Source organism: Vicia villosa, linkage group LG5, assembly GCF_029867415.1.
Source record: "Vicia villosa cultivar HV-30 ecotype Madison, WI linkage group LG5, Vvil1.0, whole genome shotgun sequence".
Classification (NCBI taxonomy): domain Eukaryota; kingdom Viridiplantae; phylum Streptophyta; class Magnoliopsida; order Fabales; family Fabaceae; genus Vicia; species Vicia villosa.
In genome coordinates this window covers 45247314-45261156 of record NC_081184.1, presented here as the reverse complement: position 1 = coordinate 45261156, position 13843 = coordinate 45247314, and the positions used below count along the sequence as shown (strand labels likewise).

General features: G+C 33.8%; 1 protein-coding gene across 1 annotated transcript; it reads left to right on the top strand.

Annotated features, from left to right (window-relative positions):
• Window positions 1-1200: 1200 nt before the first annotated feature.
• LOC131601618 (uncharacterized) lies at window positions 1201-5166 on the top strand. Its single transcript, XM_058873484.1, has 3 exons — window positions 1201-1492; window positions 1573-1859; window positions 2693-5166. The coding sequence occupies exons 1-3, from the start codon at window positions 1306-1308 to the stop codon at window positions 4892-4894; spliced, it is 2676 nt and encodes an 891-aa protein (XP_058729467.1). The 5' UTR covers window positions 1201-1305; the 3' UTR covers window positions 4895-5166.
• Window positions 5167-13843: the final 8677 nt, after the last annotated feature.

Sequence of the window (13843 nt, the reverse complement as noted above, 5' to 3'; positions counted from 1 at the left end):
AGGAAGAACTGAAATAAAATTCATCCCGCCACGGGCGCATTCTCCTTCCAAATTTCGCGTGAAGGGTCTAGCGTGCCGTCCTCCCAAGTGAAACGGGGAGGTAAAAAAAACGACAACAACAATAATAAATAATTTTTTATTTTTTTAAATTTGTGTCATTAACCAACTTTATAATTTCATTAACCAACAATTTACATTGCATTAACCAAATTTGGTGACTACTGTAAAGTACTGTTCATGGGTGTGAGAATAACATTATTCAAATTTGGTTAATGCAGTGTAAAAATTTGGTTAATGCAATAATGAAGTTGGTTAATGCAACATCCAGGTATTAAACATAATTTTTAGCCGTCACCAAACTTGGTTAATACAGTAATGAAGTTGGTTAATGCAAAATCCAAGTATTAAAAATAATTTTTAGCAGTCATCAAACTTGGTTAATACAGTGTAAAAATTTGGTTAATGCAATATTGAACTTGGTTAATGCACGTTTGTACATGAACAGTGTCGTCCGTAATTTTAAAAATAAAAAATATTTTTTATAAATATTATTATTTTATTTTAAAAACACTGTTCACCGTATAAATACGGTGAACAATGTTTGGTGTAAGTATTGGGTGTAGGAATTGGATGTAAGAGTAGCATTACTCTACAATATTTCCGCATAAGATATTCTGTATTAACAAAGGTAAAAATAAATAAATCACCAAAAATAAAAGGTAAAAATATATAGGTTTACTTACTCTAGTAAATAAATATAAAAAAAATGGTATACACTAACCGTGTAAAATTATTTTACACTGTCAACTAATTAGTAATATAAATTCTATCACATTATACTGTAAATTTTAAATTACTGATATGACATAGCTAAATAATATATTCCTATTGTTTGACAGTGTAAAATTATTTTTCACGATCAGTACATAACATAACCGCATAAATATATTTAACTATTCTATCATAAATATATTTTAAGTCAATTTAATATTCAATGGAATTTACTTATTTCAATAATCAAATCAAATATTTTATTTAGTAAATATCGATTTAATTCTCATAATCTAATCCAATTTTACAAGTATCGTTGATTGAAAAAGATTTATTTTAAAATTTCACTAATTAAGAGTTTATTCATATTCATCTCGTAATCAAAGTTCGACTTATTATGTACGCACCAAATAATAAATCGAAATTTTTTTTTTCTCCTTCCTATAAATTAAAATCCTTTTTCAATTCAACTTTTCACACTCTTCTCCTTCAAAAAATCTCGAAAAAGAAAAGAAAAGAAAGAAACCTTGATCGATGATAATGGAAGAATCAAATCCGAATTCCCAAACCAACTGGACCATAACATCCGGCACTCTCCCTAACTGCCTCACCTTCCAATCGTCTCTCTCTTTCTCCGACGAAGATGAATCCACCGTCACCGAATCTCATCCTCTTCTCCTACACTCTCCCTCACCAGATTCCACCCCTTGCGAAATCACCAGTAATCATCGATTTCGATCTTATTCTCTTAACCTAACAACAACACTTCTTGTAATTGCTTCTTTGTTTTTTGTTTTGTAGTTAATTTTGCAGAGAAACACGAGGTGAGGCAAATCTACATTCGAAGCACTGCGCGAGTGTATGAGATTTATATCGCATCTGATTTGAAATCGAGTAATGAGTATCTGTGTACCGTTCGTTGTGGTGTCGCTGTTAGAGAGGGTGAGGTTCTTCGTTCGCGTTGTGGTAACGATGTTGATTCTTTGAGTGATGAGAATGTCAGAAGTGAAGATGATTGGGTTGATGTTAAAGCTGTTGATGCTAATTCGCATGCAAAACCCTATATTAACTTGACAAATATTGCTCAGGTATGAAGATTACATTGTTTATGGTTATTTATCTCTAGCTAGGCATTATTGGCCGAAATATGTTAACAAAGATTGATCGTGATCGTGTTCGTTGTCTTCTATATTGTTGCTGTTCTAATAAATTATTTGCATTTTCTCAAATTATTGCTAATGTTTATGTGTTAGTGTAGTGCTGTGTTGATATTGTGTTTGGTGTTGGTGTTCGGATATGTGTAGCTTTACCTAGAGGTGTAATATGAATGATTTGTTGATGTTGTAAAAGATAAATAGAATAAGAAAAATTGTTTTGCTATAGTGACTTATATGGAGGGGTAGAGAGATTTTTTCATAAGCTATTCTAGTGAGCTTATTGAAACAGGCTGAACATTGTTTATGAACATGTGATAAGCTTTCCCAAATGCTTTGTCTTGACTATTAGTAGATGTGTCTAAATGATTTGTTTATAAGACAGTCTAAATGTGGTCTTAGAGGCTTGGGAAGTACTTCTTTGCCTTATTTCATAGGGTTGGGAAGTGCTTATTTTCCTTATTTCATGTTTGAATACATTTATAAAAAATTTCAATAAGCTTTGTAGAATAGCTTATTGGTGAAAGCTATCAATTCTCTAGAATAGTTGATTGAATGTGTGCTTTAAAGTTATTTTTTTACTGAAATGCGTCCTTTGTGGGCCAACAAATTATTACTATTTTTAGATTTTATTCATGGTTAATGAAGATGAATATACAATGGTAATATCATGCCGGCCGCATGAACATGAATATATGATGGTACGAAATATCATGCCAATGTTAGATTTGTTTTCTGAAATTAATGTCCTCTTTTTTTGTTCCTAGGATCTTTATGAAGCTACAGCTGAGATTAATGACGTGAATCCTTGCATTTCTGTCACGCTTCGTCTACTCTCACTTCAGACTAAAGGCAGTGTTTGTGTGGATGAGATTTATGTATTTGGTGATCCTGTTGGTTCAGAAATCCAAGAAAGTAGTAATGAAAACTCATCCAGCAGTTCTCTCATGGCTATGCTTCTTCCGACTTTAATGCAAGTATCCAAAACAACTGGTCTCAGTAGTCTAAATGATGTTAGAAAGGACAAACAATTTGTTTTGGAAGATGATTTGAAGGAAACCCCCCACCCTAGTGGTTCTGTGATAGAAAATCAGCTGAAAGGGAAAAATAGCATAACTGATCCTCATGAAATTGAGTTGAAAGAGGTGAAAGGAAGTTCAGTTAGTCCGGCCCAGCCAGAAACATTATCAGAAACTGCTAAAATGGAGAGCGACCATCTTGCTATGCCCTCTCAAACTGCTCAAATGGACAACAATTGCAAAGCTACACCCTCAAAAGTTACTGAAACGGATAACCATTTCCGTGCTGTTCCCTCTCAAGGTGAATTTTCAGGGGGCAATGTTGAAAGGGCATTGGAAAAGCTTATGTCACGAATGGACAGGATAGAAGAAATCTGTTTGGGCTTTCAAGAGAAAATGGTAATGCCCATGAATAGCATTGAGGCTCGACTCCAGCGAGTTGAACAGCAGCTTGAGACATTGTCTATGAAATGGCAAAACCCTAAACCGCCATCATGTTATAGAATATCTGCTCCTGATGCTTCTTTTATTGAATCAGATACTGACTCTTGTGAGGATTGTCTTGATTTTAGTGTCCTCGGAGAAATTGAATCTGATAAGAAATCTTTACATACAGAGGTACTAAATGGATTTCCTCAAGATGACTCTCCTCAAGATATGTCTGATTCAGAACATACGACTCAATTGCTCCCAGGTCTTGTAGTTACAGCCCCGGAGTTTTCTGAGGGCGAGGATGAAGATGATAATGCATCAGAACAAGAAATGAGTCCTTCGAATGATAAAGCAAAGCTGTCAATTGATGACGCTTTATCTTCTGCATTAGCTAATTTTTTGTCGTCGTCTCTGTCATCAGAATTTACAAAGCATACCAAAAGTCTACATGTTAAAGCTCCTGAGTTTTCAAATGAAGATGATGACCAAGAGAGCAATAGCGAGCCAGTGAACAGTGACTCAGTTGGCAAATGTATCCCCTTCCAAGTGCCTTCGTTTGATAAGGGAGAGAAAGTAAAAAATGATTCTAATGATAAGAACTGTGAAGAAACTGCTGAGGAAGCTGAACAACGTGATTTGTTTTGCAAAGCACAAGGAGATAGAGACGAAGTGTGTGTTGACAGGACATCAGCTGAACCTAGTCTAAGAATTGAAGACAACACCAATGGGAAAATCACAGGTGAAGAAAATGATGTAATCTTGTCCAATATAAGTAATATTCCAAATAAGGATGTTGATAGTCAGAACCCCAGTGATTATAGAGAAGAAGCCCCAAAAAACACCTTCCATGACCACATCATAGAGAATGTTCTTGGGTATTCACTTTCTTCACCTGTAGTGGATTTTGAAATTCCACTATTGGATGTGAAATTTGTTTCTCATACAAGTCCTATTACCGACAGTTTCCTTGAATCCTTTCTTGTTGAGACACCAGAAACCAGCTCAAAAGATCCATCTGTCGAGGAAAGCATTGGGGATATTTCCATTGATGACCAAGTAGCCAAATTCTTAGAATGTGAGACACCAGAAACCAACTCGGAGTCAGGAGATCTATCTGCCAAGGAATACCTTGAGAATCTTTCCATTCCTGACATATTTGAAGTTTTAGAAAATGAGACACTAGAAACCATAGACAGTTTCTTTGAATGCAATTTTGGTAAGATTATTGAAACCAGTTCAAGACATCTATCTGTTAAGGAAAACAATGAGGATCTTTCCATTAAGGACCAACAAAAAGACAACAGTGATCTCTCAATTGAGGAGCACTCGAACTTGATTTCAGTCAACAAATTTGAACCGGTGAATCCATCTAGCAATACCCCCCAATTTGCTCTGGTTGAAGACTTGTCTACTACATTAATGGAACCTGTGAACATTGAGGGTGGTGCTCTGGCTGAAGATCATAAACGCAAGCGTGATCCTAGTGATAGGAGTCCTGATACAGTTCATAGACCTTGATCATATAGGCGTTATTGTAGAATAGCTGTTTTCATGAATATGATATCTCCCTTATCTAGATTGTCAACACTCAATAGAAAGTTATTTGCTTTGAGAGTTAACTTTGTAGAAACATTTTCCTGCAGCTGTTGCTTGTTTATATTGGTGTGGTTGACATCTGTAAATAGTTATAAGTCAGTGGCTCCCTAGCTTTACTTGCGGGAGTATTATTAGGAAGTGACATATCTCCCTTACATTAACATGTTTGATGATGAGAAATTTGTGTTTTTTTTTGTTGAGGATTTGGAGGTTAAGCCTATTCATACGTTAAATATACCGCCAAAGTATACTGTGGAAAATATCTAGCAAACCACTAAAATACCATATATCATATAAAAACAGCCTTAATATTGCTCTGTCCGATGATGCAATAATTATATGGGTAATGTTGGTTATCGAGAAGCTTGATTACACACTAGAAGGTGACAAACATCATATCATCATAAGGTTCAGAAGGTGAACCATCTCCTGACATCCATGTATTTTGACCATGTCTTAAGCCATTTCTTCTGAACGTGTCTTGGACCATGTCGTAGAACGTGTCTTAAGACCATATCTTATACCACATGCTAGAATATATCTTATGACCTCTTGACCATTTCTTAGAACATGTCTTTAGACCATGTCTTCTAACCATGTATTTTAGAACATGTCTTCTAGTCATGTCTTCAAAAGGTTCACAACCTTTAAAAAGTATCAGAACAAAAGCAGACTTACTATACTTCTAGAGAGTTTGCAACTTCTGAAGTATCAGAGTTTGGTCCTTCAGAAATTTGGTTACAACAGCTTTCGAATAGGCCACGACTTCTTAACAGCTTTGTAAAATAATCAATGTTGCAAAAGCACGCGTTTAACATTCTTTCAGAAAGTTTACAACTTCTAAAAAAATGCTTAATAAGATATTACCCTAGACTTGCTTCTAGATAGTTTTTCAACTTCTGAATCATCAAAGTCAAAACACCATACTTTTAGAAATTTCACAACCTCCAAACAATAGGTGTTATTAACATATGATCGCCGTACTTTCAAACAACCCACAACTTCTAAATAGTGAAGGTATGTAACACCGTCTAAACCCCATGACAACTATATCGCATAATCAGAGTAAAAGCATGCATATTAAGAGGGTGTCACATGTATTTCAAAATACCAAACATAAAATAACATACAAATTGCATCTTGACATTCTGGCCTTCAGACTCAAGATTCATGAATTAAAACAATGCTGGAAAGTAATTGAACACACACTCTGGGGGCTACCAAGCCAGGAAGGAAATCCAATATTAGCAATATCAATTCGAAGAAAAACAACCTCCAGTTTAAAACTTCTCACTTAATCCCTATCCAATGCAACTTCTATCTAGGAACTTCCTAGATAAGTGAACCCCTTTCACTTCCATTCACCGCAATGATATCTCACACTAACAACACACATTACTGATATTGACCGCCCTTGACCACAATTGTCAATTACAAATAATACACAATTAAGACTCTCTTAATCAACAAATACTTGATCTTGCTTAAAAGCTTTGATAAAGAAAAATAACTTGAAACACAAGTAACACACACTTTGATAGTTGTATCAACGATACATAAGTGACACACATAAATTCAATTCTTAGAAGCTTATTAATGCATGACAGGACTTACAACTCCACAAACACTCATACTCTTCTATCAACATGATATTAGAGAGGCTCACATTAAAAGTACAAACCCTAACCTAATCCCGTAAGTTCTACTCTTCAAAAGGTTTGTAGCTTTGATATTTATAGCACACATCTGATATGGACTTGGGCTTCAAACTGCAGTATGGAGACTTCTACAGATCTACGAAATATTCTCCAAGAAAATAGGTCTTCAATCATTAGTTTTCTAAATATTCTCCAAATTTAGAAATCAATCAAATCTATTTAAACAGATAAAAGCTTTTATCCTTAGATTGAGCGTTATATTGGATTGCATAATATTCTCCAAATATTCTGCTTCTGTAACAACTTAAACCGAATCCAAAAGCCCAACTTGACACTTAGTCACGATGTCGGATGATCTTTGCATAGGACATCTTGTTTGACATGTTACACTAGATGTAGTTGATAGAACATCCTGTTCAACATATATTTTCTGCAATGTTGAAGCCTTCTATCTAACATGTTGCTGTCTAATTTGTTTTACCAAAATTAATGCCAACCATACAAACTTAGAGAATTAACACATCTGGTCATGTTCATAACACACATTTGAATATCATGTTTCATATGCACATCACATTGGAATAATAAAGCGATACCAATCATTAGATCTCATAGCATATAATCATGCATAAACGTTAGGCACTATGTAACACCCCATTTTCTACCCGGTAATTATAATAGATCAGAGTGCGGAAAATTTTAAACATCAAACACGAGGCATTAAATTTTCAACTTAAAACCATAAACAACCTGTATTTTATTTATCTTTAATACATAGCATTCGGCATCTATAACTTTAAAATTATAATTCACACACAAGTTTATTCAACTAGATCAAACTTCAACTTATAATTATTCATCAACTTTTATTCAACTAAAAACAACTTAAAACAACAGTAAATTACTTCTTATTATTTAACTTGGATTTCAACAGCTATAATAATAATACAAAAACAAAACAACAAATACAATCATAATCCCATCCCGAGTGCTACGTATCAGAGCAAGACACCAACTCGACTAGTAGCAACTAAAGACTTCATAAAACCACTTCAAACTTCCACCGCTATCTTGAGTTCCTGTCTGTTTCCCATGGTAGGGGAAACATCAGCAGAAGGGGTGAGATATCGAAAAATATAAACAAAAGTATGATAATTAATATATTAGATTGGATCATACAATTATCACCACTTTCAAACAACAGTTATAATAACAACTAACAACAATTTAGAGCAACAATTATAACAACCATCAGCAACATTAATTATCACAATAATTACAATAATTATTTCACAACTCAAACCAACACAAATTATATCAACAACAACTCATAACAACGTTAACTTCACAACGACTAAAAATGCGACACAACTATGCAAATACATGTGGTATCATTTGAAGCAGAACTCCAAACTTAAACAGATGTGAGGTTATCGAGGCATTTCAACAAGGCATAAGCCTTCGAAGTGGTGCCATTAAGGCCAACTTAAAACAGGTGCCATCAAGGCCAACTTAAACAATACAATGTATGCCATGTAACATTAACCACAACGGCAACCAGAACAACAACAACAACAAAACAACAACTTGAACATGCAACAAATTCCATCAACGTAATCCAACATTAGTCGTTCGACCTAAAACTTAATCAACAACAACACAAACAATACAACTTTGGTCATAGGACCTATAATTAACAATGTTTATAAACCGGACGAATCAACTTACCTAGCTGTACCTGCAATTCAACTTATTCGACAAACTTATAGCAAAACAAATCAACCAAAATATCTACCAATATACACGACCGACTCCGAAAATTTTCAATTAATTTCGCTTAACTAATTATACCGTTTAAAATCTACTAATTTGGTTAATCGATACTATTTTCATTAATTATTATTACTACTAATTTCTGTCAAATTCTACTTACTACTATACAAGATATTTTCATACTACCGAAACTATCTGTTACACAATTTGTTCTTCTACTTACATACTACACTGTCACCTTGGTACAACACTACTACTAAAAATATTCCTGCTCAGTATTATCCCTGAAACTGTAACAAAGTTAACTCTGCTACTGCACTACTATTACGATTCATATTGATAATCCCTTTTTCCTACACTGCTACCAGCTTGTCATTACTAAAATATAATCCTTCAATTGTTTCATTCAAGTTATAGTAGCTATTTATATTATTAAAGTCTTAAAGCCATACTCTAAAGAACTAAAGGGCACAAACTTCACACTGTGGTCCCCACTAACACCATGGGACGATCGTCCCCCTCCACTAAGGCCTAAGGCGCCCGTCTCCCCCCCATATGGAGACGTCCGTCTCCTCATCCCACTATGGGCATGACGCCCGTCACCCTTCTTCTACCCAGAGACGCCCGTCTCCCCTTAAGCCATGGGGCGGCCGTCTCCTCGTAATCTCTTCTTCATCTTCAATTGCACCGTACCCATTCGTCTGATCAACCAACAACTTTATCTAGTATACGATTAAATTCCCTCACCACAACAATTTAATATTCAACTATAACCTTACAATCAATCGATCAACAATACCAATCTATTTCCAACCCATCACAACAACAATTCTCAATCGAGAATAACAATTCAGCAGACAATTATAAATCATGAAATCAACAATTTAACAAAGAATCGGAATTACCCGAAAATAACAACAAATCCATGGCACATAATCACACAACCCCAATCCCACATACTAACTATCATATTCCCGGTTATATAATTCAAACCCCACCCTTACCTTGTATATGGAGGTCGCCTCTAATATCCGATCGAGTGCAAGCCTTTTCCCAATGATCAATGATCAATTCCTCCTTTTTGCCAAAACCTCGTTCCTCTTTGTCGGCAACTTCGTTTCACGATTTATTCTCCCAAAAAGCCAAAACCTTATTTTCCACAGAAACCTAATTCCATATATTCTCCTTTTAATCCAATAAATCAAATAATAATAATATAGTTACTATTATTTCTTAATGGGCCTACTAATCGTACACCACCATATTGCTATGTACACCACACCACAACTAAACCAATTTAAATAATATTATTACTAATATTATTTTTTTCAACATAATCCAATTCCTCGTCTTATAATATCACTAATAATTCCAACTTCAATCGAATTTCCATAATAAATCCTTGAATAATTTATTTAAATAATTAAATAAATTTTCGGGTGTTACACACTACGGCCACATCACATAATCCAACATAATCAAAATGTAAAGAGAGTAATACAATATCTCTCAAAACAATAACAAACATGAAATCGAACGTAAAACCCTCAAGTATTACATAACCAGAGCATGAGTTCCTGCTATACCTAAGAAACGATAAACGGAAAATAAAAGTTCCTCGGCTAAATCCTCGAAAAGCACACGAGCACCTCTACTCCTCGGTACCTGAGCGATGTCGTACAAAACATCATTTCAACATAAGGGTGAGAATTCATATCATTATGGGAATATATAATAATAAGTAATGTATATCACATGCAACAAAGGAATTCCACACACTTCAAGTATACATGTATTTAACACTTCTTAAATGCATATTACATATTCACATGTGTAACATGGCTCAAAAGATTCAAGCTAAACAAGTAATCCAATCACAAGTATCAACAAAGCACTAATTACTCCATTAGCACATAAACACACCAAATGCAATTCACATCGACACATGTGACTCCAATGCGACTCAATGCAGATGCATGTGGTACCATGTTATCCTTAGAGGATTTACTGCATCTCTCATCTCCAGATAGATAACCACCAAAATAAGTCCGACCTCTAGACTTCAAACCCATCTCCACGGTTTGGGACAAGTCAATATCTCCCACGGAACTACCGAACATTTGCCTCTTTCTCTCCTGATAAATGAATGCATGTGCAAATACCGATCACCATATGCAATTAAGATCATCTCTCAATCTTAACTATACAAGCATATATCTCACCAATTCATCATATATGAATTCACCGCACCTTTGCACAAACATACACTTAATCATGTTATCAATCACACATGAAAACATCTCCACGATATTCACCAAATCATCACATCACCAATAAAAAGTAGCAAATAAAGCTCAACCATGTTATTCTCAAGTAATCACAATTCATAACATGCATACATGGAAAATTCAAGTATCATGTTATCACAAAGAATTGATTCAAAACACATCCAAATAATTCCAGAAAATTATAGAAAATTCACCACAATTCATGATAAATCACAAGCATATAAGACCCAACTCAATTTCACAAAATATAAATTTTGTAGAACAGGGCGCGCTAAGCCCGCCCTATTGCGCTAAGCGCGACTACAATTCTGCAGAATTTTCTGTTACGGACAACATTTTGTCTCATGCAAATTTTCACCCAAAAACCGATTCCAAACAACCATTAATCAGGGAAATGATGTATTCTAACATATACATAACATATAGAATCATTTAGCATCATAAAAACAAAATTTTATGACATCAATTTCATCATCTAATTTAAAAATCCTAACATTTCAAAACTATAAAAATGACGAACAAATCCTAATTTCAGCACCCCTTACATGATGTAGTGGTGGGCCCCGCAATATATAAAAATGAATATTATTGTCATTAAGAATTGTTGGATTTATTAGATCAGAATATCTTATGATAAAAACATGAAAATAATAGGAGTGAGTGAAAATTGGGTAATATATACCTTGGAATTGAGTAATCAGAAATTCTTGTTCGTGCCATTCTTAAATAATTTATTGAAGAAATATAACCATGGTGTGATAGGTTTATTAGCAGTAACAATGAAACTTGCTTGTAAAGAGCATCAAATCTTGTTCAAAATTCCAGCAATCATGCATCACAAGATTAACAAGTTTTAAGTGAATGTGATGATAATTATGTGTATAAAAATGTAAAGAGAGTTAGTTAATAAGTTAGTTTCACCACATCGTCGATGATGACAATTTGAACAGAAGCTTCATGTCAAAAACAAGTACGAAGAGGTGTAATGGTTTTGTATGTGTTGCAGGTAAGTCTATGGAAGTATTTATAAAGTCCCACGTCGAAATTGGATAAACAAATTAAAGTGTTTATTGTAGCAACCGGCTTACAATTTTCGAGTCGCCACCATTATTTTTATCTTAAGGGAAGGGAAGGTGTTAGGCACCCTTTATTTCCCTATATTTTCAGAGATTCTAAGTTCGCGAGTTAATTAAATAAAGGGAAGGTGTTAGGCACCCTTTATTTCCCTTGTACTCAAGGGGACCCCCTCTAGATCTAGGTTTTTTTTCTAAGGTTTCGAAAGCATTATTCTCATATTTATAAAAGAAACAGGATTTATTTATTTATTAGGGGACTCGCTTCAATTTTCGATTGAATGCCTACGTATCTCCTTAGGGAGAATCAGAGTCCCAATTTGTAGTTCGGGTTTGGTTCGTGTTTTTTATAGGATTGTATAATTACTTTCAGATTCTCCTTTGAATTTCGTCCGGTTTAGAAAATAAGGTAATTGTGGGCGTAGTTCGAAGTTTAGTAAAAAGACAATTGTACAATCTTTTTTTATGAAATTAATATTGATTTGGTATTAGTAAAAAAGTTTTAGATGTTTTGAGTTTTTTAATTGGATGTATCTATAATAATTAAATTAAAATTTAGTAAAATATGTATTAAGAAAATATTTGAAAGTTAATAAAATAAGAGATTTATCTTAAAATATAACTATATCCAACTTAGTGATTTTTTATAAAATATATTAAATAACTATATGTTATGTATTAAAAAGAAATAGAAATTTATAATGACATAGACTTAGTAATTTAATTGATTAAACGACACAGGGGTGTTAAACCAAGGTTAGAGGTGTATTAGAACATATAATCAGGCCCAGATGTAAATCTGAACCCATTAAGACAGGAGGGGTGTATTTTACACTACTTTTGTAAAAAAGAGTGAAAGTGGGTGTGAGTAGTATTAGGCTAGGCCCATGTAGCTATTGTAACATCCCGATTTTTATTAATTTTTTTTATTAATTATATTAGTAATTATATTGTTTGGTGTTTTTAATAATAACTTATTTATTTAGTTATTATGTGATATAATAATTATTTAAGTATTTAATTATGTGAGTGTTTGTGTTGTTTGACTTAATTGAGTTATTAGAGAGATATAACTAAATGGGCCTAAGTGATAGAAACATAATGGATGGATTGGTGGGTTAAGCCCAATTGACATAAGTGAGATAGTAAGAGAAGGTTAGGGTTTTAGAGGTTACTATTTTCATTTGGGGGAAAAGATAGGAAGAAGAGAAAAGAGGCAAAAGGGAAGAGAACAATGGTGGAAGAGAAAAGCTAGAAGAAACCTCATTTTCGCAGCAAGTTTCAGCATTGAGTCACCTTAGCAAAACGGATGTATCTCTCAATCCAACCGTTGGATCGTCGCGTGGTTTTGACACAACGTTCCTGACTCATAGAGGTAAGTTCTGACCGGAGCGATTTTGATTTTGAGGATTTTAAGTTCGTCTGATAAGCTGATTTCCGAACTGGTTTTTAGGTGTGTCTCCAAATTATGTTTGAAGGATTCATTTTGGAGAAAAGCTTAGAGCTATGGTGAAAGAGTTCATATTTGCCAAGGTAAGGGTGGGGTTCTTTCATGCTAAAGGGTTGTATGATAGTATGTTATAGTGGGTTTAATTCTATACTTTAATATCCATGTTTTTCTATGTTGCAATTTTGGGTATTTGATGATTTGTTGGAATGTGATGATATAAATGTGATAAGTTGTGTGCAATTGATAATCTATGTGTATTAGATTGTTATGTTTGTTGTGAGTAAACTATTGATAGTGAAATAATGGGTTTGTTATAGAATTGGAAAATAATGGAATAGAAATGTAATAGTTGAATTGAAATTAATATAGTTTAATTATTAATTGGATAGTTAAATTATTAGTTGAATTGATTCCAATAAGTCTATGTGATTGGAATATACTTGGACTTGGACCAATTATTCGGTTTATCGGTAAATTACGGTATTTTGAGAAATTGTTTGTAATTGTGTTTTGGCTTGAATATGTATGTTGAGAAATATATATTGTCATGCCAATGATGTTGTTTTGATATTGATTCTTTATGGTTAGTTGGTTAGCATTAATTCTAATGACTAATTGCTTGATGTTGA

Bases quoted from the DNA above. Each gene is read 5' to 3' on its own strand.
- LOC131601618 (XM_058873484.1), top strand. From the start codon at position 1,306: ATGATAATGGAAGAATCAAATCCGAATTCCCAAACCAACTGGACCATA. The intron at 1,493-1,572 runs GTAATCATCGAT...TTTGTTTTGTAG, and splicing joins CACCCCTTGCGAAATCACCA to TTAATTTTGCAGAGAAACAC. The intron at 1,860-2,692 runs GTATGAAGATTA...TTTTGTTCCTAG, and splicing joins ACTTGACAAATATTGCTCAG to GATCTTTATGAAGCTACAGC.